We start from the raw sequence: 18,020 nt of genomic DNA, 5'->3' as shown, positions 1-18,020 counted from the left end.
GGAGACATGGAGGTGGTCCGAATTAGTGAAAGGAGACCAGTGTGTGGATTCCACAGGGGACATAGAATTTGACAGGATTTGGGACCCACCAGTCGGGGGGCTGAGGGAGTCATTGTTCAGAATTGCTGAAATGAGTTAGCACTGAATAGGAGAACACAAGTAACAAAAACAGGTGGATGCCTACCACCAAATTACCTTAAGCGAAGAAAAACTTCACTGCACTTAAGTTGAATATTTAGTAGAGTTAGGTGGGGTTTCTACATGTGATGCCTTCTGTGACTAGCGAAATGAAAATTTGTTTGGCTCACGCTAAAACAGGCAGCATCGTCAAATGGAAATTAAAACAACAAACCTGGGACGCCTGGGTGGCTCAGTGGGTTAAGCCTCTGCCTTTGGCTCAGGTCATAGTCTCAGGGTCCTGGGATCGAGCCCTACATCGGGCTCCCTGCTGAGCGGAGAGCCTGCTTCCTCCTCTCTCTCTCTGCCTGCCTCTCTGCCTACTTGTGATCTCTCTCTCTCTCTCTGTGTCAAACATATAAATAAAATCTTTAAAAAAAAATAAAACAACCCATGTCTCTCAAATGTTGGTGTGTATATCAAATATTGATTCACATGCTTGCAGGTCTGAAGATAGGCCACAGGCTTAGATAGTCCTCAGGAATTATTTGTGAACCATGACTTATCCAAAATATTAAAATACTTAGATGTGAGTTGATGAGGATAAAGTTAACTGGTTTGGTCACACAACTATTTCAAAAGAAAATCTGAAATTCAGTAAGTAAGAATAATTGTATAACCAAATCATTTAACCATCTTGACCAATCTTGGTAAAACATTTCCCTGACCAACTCCTTTCCCAGCTGAGGTCTTCACTGCAGGTAGATATCACTGGCTGATATGCTGTATGTTATTTGTTTGTTTTTCTTTTGTTTTCTTTCCCTTCCCCTTGATTAACTAGGAGGTTAGCTCTACCAGGACAAGATTTAGTCTGTTTGGCTCACTGCTGTAACCTCAGCATCTAGAACAGTCCCTGACACATATATGCATCTGATAAGTGTTTGTTGAACGGATGTTGTTGAATAAATAAAATGAATGTCAACACAGACTATCATGATACAAGAGATTGAAGCAGAAATTTCTGTAAGGTACTTTGAGGGCAATATAGCTAATTTCACAACGGGCCTTTAAATATAACCGTATTTCAAGTTTTGTCTTGACCGGTTTTCTTACCAACATTTATTCAAAACGTGTAGTTTACGTATTCAAACTCTACCGCATTGAGTTTAAAAAACCAGCACATTTGACTGACGAGAAATATACTTAATTTTAAATGATGCTATTTTTGAGTTAACTCTGGACTTGACTCTGGGGGAAAACCTGTAAATACGTGCAACTTAAAACCTGAAGCCTCCGGTCCTCTCTCAGGGCTCAGGACGCACTGGAATTTCAACAGCATCGCTGTAACTCTGGAGCAATCCTTAAAACTCTTCCCTCACCGTAGCGGCACCCCCGCCCGCGTTTCTGGAGGATCAAAACCACTTTGTGATACTGAGGTGAGGTGAGAGCAGTGCTCTTTCCAGCCCTGGCGGTAGGAGGGTAGCTCTCCTGTCCTGCGTTTCCGGAGACTTTGTTCGGTCTCCGAAATCCCGGTTTCTCGTGTCTGTCCAAGGCTGCACTTTCAGCAGCGCGCCCCGGAGCCCCCACGCCCGCGTGTGGCCGCGAGCGTCTGCGTTGCAGCCAACAGTATTTCTGAGGATGGCATCACCTCTGGCGGTGATCCATTTGCTTTTAAAGCTCACGGCCCACTTCCAAGCCTCTGATCGCCGCCTAACCCAGGCCGCGCGGCCCCTCCCGGGTCCTCCGCGCACGCCCACCGCCCGCCGCCCGGCAGACCCGGCGCACACAGACCAGCGCACACGCCTCGCGAGCGAGACGAGGCGACCGCGGCGCGACAGCGGCCCCCGGGTCAAGGGGCTCCGACGTGCCTCGCCGGCCGCCGCCTCGGTCGCCCACGCCCGCGGCCCCCGGTTCCCCGCGCCCCTCCCTTCGCCGGGTCCCCGCCTGTCCGCCGCCGCGCCCGCGGCCGCCGCCGCCCTCGGAGGCTTGTCCCTCGCCGCCCGCCGTAGCCCGGCGCTGGCCGGTCGCCGTTTCCAAGATGGCCGCGGCGCGAGCGGCTCCTGCGGCGGGCTAGAGGCGGAGGCGGAGCCGAGTCACTCCCGCACTTCGGAGCTCCGGTCCGCCGCGCCAGGCTGCAGCTTACTGCCCGCCGCGGCCATGCGAGGCCCCGTGCACGGATGAGAGAAGCCGCCGCTGCCGCCGAGCTGGTCCCCCCGCCCGCCTTCGCCGTCACCCCCGCCGCCGCCATGGAGGAGCCGCCGCCGCCGCCGCCGCCGGGACCCGAGCCTGAGCCCGAGCCCGAGCGCTACCGGGCGGCGAGGTGAGTGGGGCTGCCGCAGCGGCCCGGCGCAAAAAGCGGGTCCCGGCCTGGCCCAAGCTCGGTCGGAGGCCGAGGGGGCGTGGGGGCCTGCGCTTCCCGCCAGGTTTTGAGGGCTGCATCCAGGCTCCCGGGCCGGGCCAGAGGGGCGGGGTGCAACTCTGGACCGAGGGCACCGCGGCCGACTCGGCCGAGGGACCCCTGCCCGGGCACCGCGGGTCCGCCCGAGCGTCCAGCCTGCCGGCCCTCCCTGCAGCTTCACTGCCCGCCCCGAACGCGGCGGGGCGGAGAGCGAGGTGGGGTACCCCCGGTTCTGCGGGAACTGTGACCTCCTCCCCGCCTCGAGCTTCGGGCCAGGGGCCGTGCTGCAACTGCTTGCATCGTTGCTAAGCGAAAACGCTACCTCCTCTTTGCCCCAGTTCGAGTAAAGAAGTAGACGCTCGTGGAGCAGACACGCTCTGGCGGCTTCCCTGCGTTCTCCTCCTGCCCTCCTTTTGCACCCCCTTCCTTTGCCTGCTTTCTCTCCTGTGAGAAACTGCACTTCGTCTCTGCAAACAGGCAGGTTGGTTTCTCTTTCTGAGGGCCCTTTACCGCCTTTGGTACTAGCGATGTGCAGATTGTTGCTCACACGTGCACATGAAGTAAAGGACTGATTTCTCAAACTTTGCCACCGCCGGACGCTCTAAGATGGAACTTCGGTACGCAGAGCGTTTGTTGCATTCTGTTCCTTACAGACTGTAGTAATTAATTTTATGTCATTTTTTTTTCTGTCTGGAAAATCAGACTCACCGTAACTAAGAGTCTACCTCTTCTTATGTGCCTATGTTTGTATCTTCTAATGTCCTCTTACCCCGTCCTTTGCATCGTAGAGTAAACTTGCAAACTGCTGCCCCCTGTCCCTTATAATGAAAATACTTGCAGAGTTCCTCTTGCATCTTAACTGTCTTGCTCTGTACTTCCAGGAATAAGGCAGATAAGTGTCCTCTTTATTTTTCCTCCTTAAAACAATTTAAAACAAATTCTGTAGCTGTCGTTAGAACGGAACACGGGAACCATAGCCTTGCTTGCCGACCCAGTCAGTTCAAATGGGTTTGTTTTATTTTTATAAAACTTACTTTATAAGCTGTGAAAAACATCGTTCTTCATTTTCCTAACTTCGGAGATACTTCTGTGAACTTTTAAGGAAGAATTTCTCTAAATAATATGACACAGTGTAACGGAAATTCATTTTGTTCCTTTTGAGTACGTCTAACATTTTTAGAAGTTTTGTCAGGTAGCTTATTGTATAAATTTGTTAGTAGATTATCTTTGAGCATTTTGACTCATTTAAGTTCTTCTGTAAGGAATAACAGTGAACACTTCTTAACCACTTAAAATGTGCCATTTTCTTTGCTTCCTTAATTTGTACAACCATCCTATGAAGTAGGTCCTGTTACCTCTCTTTTACGAGTGAGTAAACTGAGGCATAAAGGTTAGGTGTTTTGTCTTAAGTTCTCACAGCTAGTCGAGCTCAAGTCTGGCTGCACATTGCACACCCTTAAACACCTTGGAGAAGAGGCATGATTTTATTACCCAAATGGGCAGATCAGAGGTTATAAATCTGTTTAGCGGAACTTTGGGAAAAAATAGATGTGAACCTTCTTAGGTAAAAGTGAAAAGCGCACAGAGACGTGGTAATGTGCCAAAAAATCACTTTTTCCAACGGTAAAAAGAAACCGTGATTTTTTTTCAGCCGGGTTTTTTCTGTCTTTGTTATGATAAAAATAGGTCAGGATAAATGGGCTTCATCCAACTTTAAGGGAACAGCAGTGTGTGGAACAAGAAGATCTTAGAAATATTTTTCTTAGCAACATTACAGTTAATTTTACAATAGCAAATCTGTAAAACAGATTACTTGACAATGCTGTGATTTTGTCTTATACACACCCTCACCCTCATTGTACCACCGCCTCTTCAATATGCAGCACTGACCCGTGACACACAGATAGACAACACATTTCAATGCCGGAGACCAATCAGGTGGTGATTTATGCTACCAGGTTAACTGGTTTTGGGACAGACAGAATAAACACTTTCTGCCGCCTTTGTTCGTGTACCTTACGTTACCGTGTCATTGATTAGGAAGGGTGCTCTAATGCCTGGGTCTTTTGTAGCGTGCAGGTCTGCACATGTTGGCCAGTGCACCGCTGTGGCAGGTGCCGGCCCAGCACATCTGCTTGGTGTGTGCTGACGTGAGAGTTATGCAATCACTGAGGAGGACAAAACAGGCTGAGAGGTGATCGTACTCTGTTATAGTGTGCTGCTCATTGTCAGTCATGGATACTTTTTGTCCTTATTTTTGGTAAAGAATCGGAAGGGTAGCAGTTGTTAGTGATTTAACTTAGTAGTAAACATTTCTTATAATTTCTTTTTCAGACTTCTGGGTCATTTGTAGGCGGATCCTGAGATTACAAGGAGAGCTGTTAAAACTAATTTGGAGCAATTTATTTCTGTGATTTCTTGAAGCTGCACTTAAACAGAACCTGGATATTAAGGCTGATAAAAAGCCGCTCCTATCTGTAACTTTTCATTTAGAATATTTCTGTTGAAATAGCCTCATTGTTCTCACTTATTCACCTCAAAAAGTACATGTTACATGAACTTATAAAATACCTTTTTTTCCCTAAACCAAGGTACTTTAATTTACTATTTATATAATACGGTTCTTGTAAGTTAATATGAAAAAAATGTGTTTCACTAGTCAAACGGTACTTGAATATTCTGTCAATCCTAGGCAATTTGATCTCTCTCTCAACCTGAATGTCCCCTTTGAGCCCACATGTTTCAGTCTTGACATTGGATGTCACCTATTCTCCCTAGCGAAATCCACCTTCTGGTGCCGCTGCAGACTGCCTGGGCGGCGTCAGGGATGGGCGTGGCTTGAGGCCATTACAGCGGGAGAGCCCATTGGCGGGGGCGGCAGAGGGCAGAGAAGGCCTGACCGTCTGGCAGCAGTAACAAAGGGCTCCAGTGATGGCAGAAGCTTTCTCGTGTTCTGAAGTGGGGACAGCTTGTCTCTCAAGAAGGACTTTGTGCTTCCCTTTCATTGTCATATTATTAGAAGTTGCTTCTACTTCCTTGATGTCTTCTCTCGGTGTCTTGTCAATCTTGTTCTGAGCTCACCTGAGATATGGGGGATATAAGGTCTTGACTGCTTACTGGATACATTTGCTCTAATAACTTCCTGTTACTTAATAATTCCTCATTCCTTGATGATTATCTTTTTACTCATAACATTCTGTTGTCTCAGCCTTCTTATTTGGGCGGTGTGTATTCATTTTAAAGACACCTGGGTGCTGCCGATCAGTGGGCCGTTGGACATAGTTTCTTCGAAGGAAAAACAGAAGAAATATCAGACAAGGAGTTTGGGCAGTGTCTGCTTTTTGACACTGACATTGCCTTGGCAGGATAAGATAAGCAAGGCCCAGGTCCTGTGCTTCACCTGCTTCTCAGCTCTGTCTGCACCTGGTGGGCCAGTGTATTCTGCTACAGAAAGCCAGAGTTTAGCTAAGAAATTGATCGGTGAACGTGACATCAAGGGAAATTAGTTGAATGATTTTTGCGACTAGTGTTAACAGACCAGGAAGGTTGGCTTGTATACCTATGAGATGTATCCCCTTCTAGTAGGAGAGGCGTGTGACAGACTCTTAGGCTTTCATTTCCTTAGACTTGAGAGGCTGCTTCAAACCTCCCCTCCCCTGCTCCTTGTCACTAACTTCCCTGTTAGTTGGGTTATAGTGTGTTTGTTTATAATCTTCAGTCTTGCTTTAATTAGGTTCGGCCATACCTTGCTCCTCTGTCCATTCTTTGAGGTATATTATATCTTTGTCCCTTAAAGACATTTGTTAAACCCTCAGTGCTAGATTTTTACTAGTGGTAAGTCACAGAAGGTCACCTAACTGTCTCCACCCACCCCATAATCCACCCTCTTGCCGCCACCCCCCATAAAGAATCCTGCGGCATAGTTTCTGAGAAAGGTGTGGCGGAGATGTCAGTGGTTGGTGCTTTCATAAAATGCTTTTTGACTCTTGTGAATATTATGTTCAAAAAAAGATCAGGATGGTATGTGGTTTTTCTGGATTTAAATCATTGAATTGAAAAAAATTTAGAACAATATTAGAATTCTGTGCAGCTATTAAAAACTATGTTTTTAAGGAATAGTCAGTGACATGGAAAAATGCTCATGACAGAAGTCCTTCTAGAAAAGTCTTTATAGGTCAGTGGGACCTCAGTATCCAGTTTTTAAAACACTGCGAGTGGTTCTAATGTCTATATACTCATCACTGCATTCAGTGAGAACAGATTATAAAACAGTATTTGCAGGACATGGGAGCCAAAACTCGAGGTGGCTGCTCAGATGGTATATATTTCTCCACCAGTTATGTCTGTCCTTCCTTTGTCCTCGCTCTCCCCCATTGCCATCCCTTTCTCTGTCGGCTCTAGCTCCCTGGTTCAGGTTGGACATGCCCTCTTTTTACGTGTTCCTGTCTGTAGGGGTGGACACCCAAGCCAGGCCATCAGGATTCTTTCCTAGGATTTTTAGAATTGGAGCTGGAGGAGAGCAATGCTCTTTTAATAACCAAAATACATATAATGTGGAGTTCTGAGCCTGGAGCTAGCTCCTGGAAGCTGTAGTCAAGCTCATGGAGAAGTAGTTTGGTCTCAGACAGTAACATTAACCCCAGAGAAAAGGCAGACAGGCCAGAAGAGCTCTTTGGCCAATTTTTAAATTCTAGATTCACCTCCATTTTTTTCTTGAATCGGTATGTGAGTTAATAGATTCTGTATTTTTGCTTAAACTCTGAATAATCTGAATTGGGCTTCTAAATCCCAGCAAATGCTCATTGTGATCTCATTTAAGAAAAGTGTATATGTGCACAGAAAAAAGATTGAAAGGATCCATACTAATTGTTTCCTAAAAACTTTTTGTGGTTAACGTGTTACATGTTCTTTTATAATCAAAAGCTAATTATAGAGCGTAAATTCTTAACTAGTACATTTATAATTTTAAGTGTCCTTTGAATTATTATTAAAATTGAAACTGATGAGATTCTACATTTTATAAAGAGAATATGGTTGCCAAATTTTAAATTAAATTATCTTAATTACTTAAGTTTTCTTTTTTCAAAAGTGTTTTTAGTATCTGTGAACTAACTGAGCTGACTATATTGAGGTGGTTTGCTTCAATTATTTAGTTCATCCTGGGTAACAGAATTTGTAGATTACAAGTAGTGTCAGCAATAAAACAAAGGGCTTGCTTTATGATGGTCTTTCATATTTGTAGTACTACAGTTTAGGATCTATGACTGTATCTTCATCATGTATGTTATATTAAAATGCTTTCCCCTTTTTAAGAGGCACATGCAAAGCCACTGTATTTTAAGAAGAAAGTAGGTGTGGTAGCTACATTCTTTTATATCCCACAGACCTCAGACTCATGTAATGGAGTGCAATTTGCCTTTAGATATTTATTCACTAACAGCATAGGCAAAATGGGAGTTTGTTTTTTGCTAGTAAGAATATTCATTTGTCGTATTTTGCAGAGATCAGTAGAAGTATTAGTCTCATGGATCATTTGGATGCCAAATGTTTATAAAGTAGCAGGGAAAGCTATTAAGAATATATTAGGTATTCTATCAAAAGCATTTCATAAGTGGATTTCGTTTCAGCATAATTTCAGAGGAAATAAACCTTCTGTGGAGAAAAGTGGATACTAAGCTTTAAAGCTGATCAGATTTGATGTTTTCATTGAAAGCCTTTTGTGCATGTGAGCAGGCTATTTGAGGATACTGCTGAACTGTAGAACGCTCTGAATAGGACTTACTAGAGGATAGCTAGTTTAGGGATGTAAAATTAATAGAAATTGTCAACCTTTTTACTCTCTCAGTGGGAATATTTTGGAAGAAAATTTAATACATGTATTTATTGTATCATTAGAAATCCTAAAGTCTTTTTTATGTAGGAACCTAAAAATGTAGGTGTAACTTGGGTTTCTTTAGTTCTTATTGAAATAAGGAATTAAGTGCTTACAGTGCAAGTCTTATGGCTGGGAGGATTGTTAGTGTTTATTTAGTCCAACCTCTCAGCCATTGCTTGTAGAATTACAAGAACTGGAGCTGGAAGGGAGTTTGGAACCCTGCTCTGTATTTTAGAGATGAGTAAAGCAATGTAGAGAGGCTGCTGCTTCTCCAAGGTCACAGCTTAGGATCCAGGTCTCCAGGCTCTTGCTTCCCTTTCTTTCATTGTCGCACTGTGCTCCCCTGGTTAGGTTCCAAAGCTAAAGGTGCTCTTCAGCCACCTGACTGCCTAGCTGAGCAGCCGCTCACGCCCACGTGGCTAGTTACTCGCCAACTGTGGAATACTGTATTTTCTGGACTAAGTAGACTGTACAGGATACAACAGTGATGAAAGATTCATTTTCAGAAAAAAAAATGCAACCCCCTCCCCTGCTGAAAAATTGTCCCAAGCTCATTGTATATACCTCTTTTTTTTTAAACCCACGAAACTTTCCCAGAGTGGAAAGGAGCCAATGGTGAAACCTTTTGGTTTATCTTGCTGTTCTTTTCTGTACTCAGTCTTTAGATTAAGCAGACAGTAAGATTGTAATTTCTGTTCTGTGGTAGTGATACTGAACTCTGGCTGCGACTGTGACCTACAGTAAGAAATAAATGTTACAACAGTATGTGTGTGCTATATAAGCGAAATAAAAATTTATCAAGTAATGTTTGACCTTTTAATCAGTGTATGATGCACTCTGATAATTCTTTTCTGTCCTGTTAAAAAAAATTGTCCACAATGATCCATTAAATTGATTTTATTACCCACAAATAGGTTGTGACCCTCACTTTGAAAAACATGGCTCTACCAAAAATAAAAACAGGCGCGGTTGAACTTTGTCCCTTGTCCCTTGAGATTGAGTCAGGAGAATGGCACAGTACTGATGCACTAAGTGATCCTTTTGAAGAAGCTGGGCAAGGTTATGATCTGAATATTTCTTTCTTGAAACAGCATTATTTCCCGAAGACAAGAATAATAAGAGTGCATCTTACCCTGGCGGCTCAGGGCTGTTCTCTTCGTTGCTTATCCTTAAAACACATTACTGTAGGGATGCCTATGTAGTTCAGTGGGTTAAGCATCTGCCTTTGACTCAGGTCATGATCCCAGAGTCTTGGGATCGAGTCCTGCATCAGGCTCCTTGTTCAGTGGGGAGCCTGCTTCTCCCTCTGCTTGCTGGGGTGCGGGGTGGGGGGGCTTGTGCTCATGCACACAGGCTGGCTCTCTCTCACAAATAAATAAATAAAACCTTAAAAAAACCCACAGGAACTGTAAAGATGAGTTTAGAATTTAGGATTAATTTTAAAGTAAAATTGGGATTGGAATATATGAATACCTTAGGCTGTGTGTTTTTCTCTAAAACACTGATTTGTATTTAAATTTTTTCAAATAGTGTGGACCCTAAGTGGGGGGAGCCCCATTTTCCTTGCTGTTTGTGTGTGTGTGCACGCGCGCACATGTATACAGCAGTTTTTAGTGCCGTGAAGTCTATTTTTAAGAGAAGACGACCTGGAGAGCTGTCTTTTGCCCTTCCTTCTTTACCCTGTTAATTATTCCTCCTGTGCTAGGTCTTCTCTTAAGCATTACTTAATTCAGTCAACCTTTCCTTGACCTCCTCCTCCTCTCCCCGGGATTAAAGGAGGTCCTTTTATTATAAGTCTGCATGGCCCTTGTGCTTTGCCACCCCAGAGTGTGTCACCATTTGTAATGCTGTATTTGTGTGAATGTTTGTTTGTTGTGCCTTGCCTTCAGTAGACATTCAGCTCCATGCAGGCAGGGACATTGTTTTGCTTATTTTTATGTCCCAGTTCCCGGTACAGTGTCTAACAGTTAGTAGGCTCTCGGCCGATACCTGTTGGGTATCGGAGGCGGTGACTATATTGGTTAGAGCATGGATTTGGTAGTACACAGATGGGCTTTGGATCTTACCTTTGGTTGTTAGCTGTGTGCATTTGGAACGTTACGTAGCCTCTCTCAGACTCAGTTCCTCATTTGAGAAATAGTAGAAATAGTAGCACCTACTTTTTAGGTTGTTAAGATTCGGTGAAATAATGGCCTTTTATATAAAGTACTCAGTCCTTACTAGTTATCGTGCTTATAGATCTCTTTTCTTCCTTTTTGGCTTAAAATGAAAAAAGGGGAAGTCTGTTATAATTAATTTTCTTAAAAAGCCATCATATGTGCTTAGAGACTAGCTACTTTTAAAAATAGCTGTAATCATCTGCATTATTCCTGAAATATTTGTTTTTTTCTATGTCTGCAGAAGTCATAGAAGGAAGAAAAAAGATTCAGGAACATGAGTTTTCCAAAATTCTTTCTTTTGCTTCAGTTACTTGATTTTTTTGCATATTATTCCTAAAGGGGTTTGGAATTCTGACTTGGCGGGTCATAAACCATGCTCTTAGAATCTGAAGTGTCCCACTACCAGTGAAGTGCCTTGTTTAGGTTAGTCGGCACAGCCCAGTCTTTTTTTTGGAGGGGGGGTTCTTTTAAGTTATTTAACTTGATGTATCTTTATAACTTAGGTCAGTACTGTTCATTTTTTAAAATGTTGCATGCTGTATTTAAGAGTAATATTTTTCAGATTGATCTAGCTGCTGCCTCAGAAAAGCAAATAAAATTTGATTAATAAAACTAACTTAATCAGCTAGAAATCTCTCAGATTATAAAAGCAATACATGTCTGTTGTGAAAAAATCTGAAAAATTTGGAAAGTACAAATAAGAAAATGACCAACCATAATCTTACCACCTAAATATAGTTACCATTAACATTTTGGCATATTTATTTTCTGGGTTTATCTATGCCTGCAATATATATATGTGTATATACACTCACATATGTATATACACATTTGTATATACATTTTTTCTCCATACAATTTATCTTCAAAAGCTACCATATCATAAGCACCTTCCTATGGGGTGAACATATTTACTGACAAACAGTATTCCTCTTTTTTAAAAAAAATACTTTATTTATTTGACAGACAGATCACAAGTAGGCAGAGAGGCAGGCAGAGAGGCAGGCAGAGAGAGAGAGAGGGAAACAGGCTCCCCGCAGAGCAGAGAGCCCCATGTAGGGCTTAATCCCAGGACCCTGGGATCGTGATCTGAGCTGAAGGCAGAGGCTTTAACCCACTGAGCCACCCAGGTGCCTCAAACAGTATTCCTCTTAATGTATATACCATAATTGAAGTGATTGTTCTTGAATTATTTTAATATACACATTTCCACTTCTTATTAACGATTTGATAAAAGTCTTTATATGAACTTTTCAGTAGTTTTGATTATTTCTTTAAGATGGATTATTAGGTTATAAGATATTTCAAGTTTTATGACTCTTTTTTTTTTTTTTTGAAGATTTTATTTATTTATTTAACAGAGATCACAAGTAGGCAGGGAGGCAGGGAGAGAGAGAGGGAAGCAGGCTCCATGCTGAGCAGAGAGCCTGATTCGGGGCTCAGTCCCAGAACCTTGAGATCATGACCTGAGCCGAAGGCAGAGGCTTAACTCACTGAGCCACCCAGGCGCCCCTAAGTTTTAAGTCTTGATACATTATGACATCTCTGTTTTGAAGGTACTAAGTTGTTTTACTCATACTAATGTGAAAGATAAGAATGCACTGATTAATCTCAATCACAGAAGTGTAGTTTACCAAATTGCTGTGAGCTTAAGAGAAAAGAGAAAGAAGTTCCTTATGTATTCAGAAAATAAAACATGAGTACAGCAGCAGTATTCCAAACAAAACCCACAGTCGTCCTTCATCAGTGCATTTGGTTGTAGGCAATTCTGGTTCTGTCCGATGTGCAGTTAGCAGTTTTATGAATCCACCTTCTTGACTAGAGTTTGAGAAATCCTGACTCAGCCCACTGGCATGGTCTCAAAGTTGTTTGAACATGCTATCCGAAGCCTACACCCAAAAGTACCTGGCATAGTCCTTTTCCCCGGGCTTTGGGACAACCTGTCTTTGTTGAAGGTGGACACTCTAGCCTAGAGATGATTGCCAAGTGTGCTTTCAGGGAAACAGCAGAGTTAAACAGAAACCTATCTGTGGGTGATGGAAAATGCAAAGTGAATCTGGTTAATTTATTACTGCTAATTTTCAAAAGTGTAAGATCCAGTAGGGATTCATGATGAGATTAAGGCATTTGATAAAATTTGGGTGTTTCTGTGACATACAAAACAAGATAAAAGTCCAAAATCTTTAGACAAAATATTTATAAACATAATGATTAACTCTGCTGTCAAGAAAGAGTGGATATTGTGTCTAATTTATGAAAATGGAAAACATATTTATAGAGAAAAATCGTCATGTACTTCACATACAATAGTCTTGATATAATATGCCAACATTGTACTAACCATGTATTTGGAATATACCAAGAATATATCAAGAGTATTAAGTAAAGAGATTCTGTAAATCTGGAGTAGGTCTTAAACATCTGTGTATGTGTAAAACTCCATGGGTAAGTGATAACAATTTCCATTTGAGAACCATTGGCCTAGAAGATCCTAGATTCAAATTAAAGCAGTTGTGACTAAGTGAACAACAATAGAGGAAACAACTGAATTAGGCCTGAGAGTATGTCTGTCGTCTAATATCCAGGGTAGCTCTAGCAGCCTGAGAAACAGAAGTGTGTCACAGACAGTGCCGGCATTGACAGTTCTCTGGGAACTTCTCATACAGCAAACCATTTTTCAAATATTTCTGATATTTTAACCTGGACACATTTAAGCATCTGCTCTGATTCAGTAACTCACCAATAGTAATGCATCAGGTAAGTCTATTTCTAGCCGCTCTTCTTTTACAAGATGAAAAAGCAAATCCTTTGTGATTTTCCAAGGCCCCTGTGGGAAATCTCAAAGACAGTTTAGGTATGAAAAAAAGTCCCATTTAGGGTTTAATTTTGGGAAGGCAGAATATCAAAAGTTGTCAGGAGTTTTGAACATTTTAGTTAAGATAGGATTATGGATTACCAAGAAGTGATGCTTGAAATATATATTTGACCAAAGTGACAGTGAAGATTTTAAAAGTAAAGAGAAAGGGTAGCATGATTGTAAAAGACCTTTCCTACAGGAGAAGCTTTGGCTTTCTTAAACGATGAAGGACATAGTATTCAGGCAGTTCAGGCAGTGTGGGAACATTCATTAATGGAGACTGTCTCAAAGAGGAGGGAGAAAACTTGTTTTATGAAACATGGAAATCAAGGAGAAGATAAGTTGGGGTCTTATTTCCTCCTATGTGAGGACACGGTGGCCCTTCTGGGTAGCCATTCTTGGAGCACAAACGAGTGGGGTTTCTTACTCTTTGCTCTCGTCCAGGAGCACAGGGCTCAGATAAGATCGAACAGTTACCACAGGTGATGTGTGTAAGGGCCCAGCTCGCTGTTGTGTTTTATTTATAACATTGAGTATCTTCATTTGCACTGAATAGTGTGAAGTAATTTACTGAATTGTGTATATCTGGACATAATTTTTATAGGCTCGAAAAATGCTAGTTTTTTCTCTTCTTAAAAATTTTCTTTGGTTCATATTTATTTTGGTGCTTTTGCTCTTGAATAGACTTCATTTTTATCTGCTTAATGTTTGTTCATTTAACTTCTTGAAATGAGCTTTGAAAGATTAGTGTTTCATCAAATATAGGATGTCCTTGATTGTAAGATGCACTATAATTTTATATCTCATGGAGGGAAAAAATATTGCAGTTGAACTATGACACAGTGCAGTTTTATATCAGTTGTAGGAAGCAGTGTGATATCAGAGATGTTAAAATGTAGGAAAATGTATGTTTTAAAATTAGTGAAATAGGAGGAGGTCTCTACTTTTGCCATTAAAAAAAAAAGTTTTTATTTGTTTGAGAGAGAGAGAGAGAGAAGGAATGCTCACGTGGGGTAGGGGGTGGGTCAGAAGGAGAGAACCTCAAGCAGACTCTGTAGTGAGTGCCAAGCCTGACATGGGGCTGGATCCCACAACCGGGAGAGCATCAAAATCAAGAGTCAGATGCCCAGCCAACTGAGCCACCCAGGCACCTGACTCTTGCTATTTTGAAACTTAATGTGTTATATATGGTAGTATATATACAGAGGAACCTGCTGGCTTCTACAAGATTCTGATAAATTCACAAAGAATAAAAAGAAAGTGGGATGGGATAGAAAGAAAGTGGAATGTAGGGACTTATTACGTAAAATTTGGCACAGTCTCAGTCTACCGGTAGGAACCTTTGCTGCGTAGCAAGCTCTGTGCTGACTCCCATTGAGTGTTTTCTAATGTTTCTATTCCAGGAAGCCCTTTGTGATCATAATTAATTTAACCAGTCCTTTGTTGGACTTTTAGGGTGTTTCCATTTCTTTTGCTATTATAAACAACAATGTTACGAGCATTCTTTTTAACTCAATCTTTATGTATATCCAGGATGTTTTATTAGGATAAAATTCTGAAAATGCGGTTGCTGTAAAAGAGTATGCATATATATATATATATATATATTTAGTTATAATCTGCTATTCTTTAAGTACAGAATTTTATACAGTCGATTTATTATAATAGAGGCAACTGTACAGGCTCTTGGCAGAATTTGATAATACAAAGATCAAAGAGAGGAGTTGACCAATTAGGCAGGACGTGGTAACTTCCTCAGGTTGTTTAGTTTTAAATTTTTGTATGCTGTTTCTTGTTGTATAATGTCACACAGATATTTGTGTGCATGTGCAATGTATAGCCTGACCAGTTATCCAGAAGTGAATGTGCCCTGCTGGCGATCGCCTGAGTGAGGAAGCAGACCGGGAGCGGCATCCTGGGAATCTGCTCTTGCCCCCACTCAGCCACTTTCCTGCCCCTTCTCGTTACCCAGACCCCTCCTCGTATTACAGCTTTCATGCCGTACACTGTGGGTGAGATTCGCCTGTGGTGTTTGTTTTGGGCAGCAGTGGTTCTTTTGTTCTCTTTGTAAAATGTTCATCCCTGTGGATGTATCGCAGTGTATTCATTCAGTGTTTTTTCAGCCATAGTAATCATTTTTTAAGTGTACAGTTTATTAGTGTTTTAAGTACATTCATTCACACTGTTAGGCATCAAGTCTCTAGAACTCTTGATCTTGGAAAAGTGAGACTGTGTGCTTAGGAAGTCACAACTCCCTATCCCCCCTCGCTACAGCCCGGGTGACACCCATGCTACTTTCAAGTCTACCTGCCTATTCTAGGCACCTTGTGTAACTGGAATCGGACAGTATTTCTTTTTGTGACTGGCTTATTTTACTTAGCAGAATGTCCTCGAGCTTCATCCATGCTGTGGCATGACAGAATTTCCTTTTTTAGGTCCAGTAATATTCCTTTGTATGTATATATCACATTCATCTGTCCGTGAACACTTGGGTTGCTACCATCTTTTGAAGTTTTTATAATTTTAGAGATCTTTGATTTATATTGCCGAATGCTCCTCAGGAAATTTGTGTTAATTTTCACCAGGAACATGCAAGTTTTTTCTTGCCATTACAGTGAGAATTTTTGTCTTTGCCAGTATTTTGATTACTTGTGAGGTTGAACACTCTTTTTTTTTTTTTAAAGATTTTATTTATTTATTTGACAGAGAGAGAGAGATCACAAGTGGGCAGAGAGGCAGGCAGATGGGGAGGGGGAAGCAGGCTCCCTGCAGAGCAGAGAGCCCGATGCGGGGCTCGATCTGGGATCATGACCTGAGCCGAAGGCAGAGGCTTAACCCACTGAGCCACCCAGGCGCCCCTCTTTTTTTTTTTTTTTTTTTTAAGATTTTATTTATTTATTTTAGAGAGAGAGAATGAGCACACATTAGTGGGGGAAGGAGAGGGGCAAGCAGACTCTGCTGAGTGCAGAGCCTGACACGGGAGGTTGGAGGGGGAGCCCTGAGATCATGACCTGAGCAGAAACCAAGAGTGGAGTGCTTAACCGAGCCACCAGGCACCCCTGAGCTGTCTTATGTCAATCGGTTACTTACATTTCTTCCTGTTGTATTTTAAAAATTGTTCATATATCTTTCTTCTTGACTGTGAATTACTTGAGGGTACTAGCTATCATCTTACACCTTCTTTTTATTCCTGAAGTGACTAGTACTATATCTGCTGCATGAGATGCAGGATGTGTTTAGTAGATGAATGAATACATTTGTATATGAATGTGTTGGGACCTCCTAAGACTGTATCCTGAGAGTACTTTTTGGTTTGTTATGACCTGTTATAAAAACATTTCTTAAACTAGTTGCATAGTAAATTGTCTCAAATAGTATTAATAACTAGACTCAAGATTTGATTAGAAATTTTCTCTATTTTAGGCTTTTTTTTTTTTTTTTTACATTTCTTAGGTTAAACCAATATGTATTTTTTTCTCAAATAGGCAGCTTTAAAAAGTTCACTTTAATTTTTTTTGAGAGAGAAAGAGAGGGGGGCATAGGGGGAAGGAGAGAAAATCTCAAGCACGCTCCATGCCCAGCATGGAGCTTGAGGTGGGACTCGATCTCACAACCCTGAGATCATGATCTGAGCTGAAATCAGAGTTGGGCTGCTTAACCAAATGAGCCACTCAGGTGCCCCTAAAAACTTCACTTTAAATAAAAGTCTTTTTGATCCATTAAATTTCTTTTTCCTACGTAGTCCGTAGTCCATCTAAGTTCATTGTGTAATTGCCTACCCCTTTATTTTCTTTTGAGTCCGATAAGCTTGACGGTACTATCGAGCCTAGGTTTAGGATTATGTCACTAATCACCTTGCTGTATTTGCTGTCATTAACTCTTGTAAAGTACTCAACCACTAACAGTTTAGTTATTTGCAAAGTTTAAGAAAGAATCTATCTTGCCACGTAGAGGTGTCTTGTAGGAAGCATTTTATTAAAGCAACTTTGAATTCTCTGCTCTGGAACTTCGGAGTTCTGTGCATTGAAGGCTGTGAGGTGGTTCTGTAGTGTGGTTGGATTATGCTGTTTGTGCCTCTTACTCCTGGTGTGTTTGGAGCGGATGATCCTCAGAGGCTCCTGAGGCGCCTCTGGAGTGGGAACTCTAACACTCTGATACATTTGCTTAGACGCTTCGTAGGCGTGTAATTCTAGGAGTGGTTGCAGGAGAGCGAGTACATGAGGAGAACCCCAAGGAGAAGGATGAGAGCTTTGGCCGCAAGAGGTAGAAATGCAAAGAAGGGAGACGAGGTGGGTAGAAATATGCTTCCTGACTCACAGTAGCAGTCCTTGTCCTGATAGACTTACAGAAGGAAAGTCTCATGAGGACTTGTAAAGTAAAATACTTTAAAGGAAAGTTTCTTTGGCAGCATATGCCAAATAAACTCCTTTAATGAGGGGTTCCCAGACAGGTGTTCAAGTTATCAACCTGCAGTGAATTGATAAAATGACAGGGTAGTATTTTCTTTAAAATTAAACTTATTTTTCAGAGCTAAATTGTATGTTTTGGAGATGATGGTGGCAATAGATTTTATGTATTTTCCAAATCTTTCCTTGGCAAAGCAAAATGGTGGCA

At 41.9% G+C, this 18,020-nt stretch overlaps 1 protein-coding gene across 4 annotated transcripts in view; it reads left to right on the top strand.

The window, feature by feature from the left end:
• The first annotated feature begins 2,190 nt into the window (after nucleotides 1-2,190).
• The window catches only part of MAP3K4 (mitogen-activated protein kinase kinase kinase 4), a 113,414-nt gene continuing 97,584 nt past the window's right edge, over nucleotides 2,191-18,020 (top strand). For all 4 annotated transcript variants that reach the window (XM_080805530.1, XM_080805531.1, XM_080805528.1 and 1 more), the window contains exon 1: nucleotides 2,191-2,437. In XM_080805530.1, the coding sequence (XP_080661656.1) occupies nucleotides 2,295-2,437 (143 nt within the window). In that variant the 5' untranslated portion in view covers nucleotides 2,191-2,294. The remainder of the gene's footprint in view (nucleotides 2,438-18,020) is intronic.

This window comes from Martes martes (genome assembly GCF_963455335.1).
Source record: "Martes martes genome assembly, chromosome: 6".
NCBI classification, from domain to species: Eukaryota; Metazoa; Chordata; class Mammalia; order Carnivora; family Mustelidae; genus Martes; species Martes martes.
The sequence above is the reverse complement of the archived record's forward strand: the minus strand, read 5'-3'. Positions and strand labels throughout refer to the sequence as shown.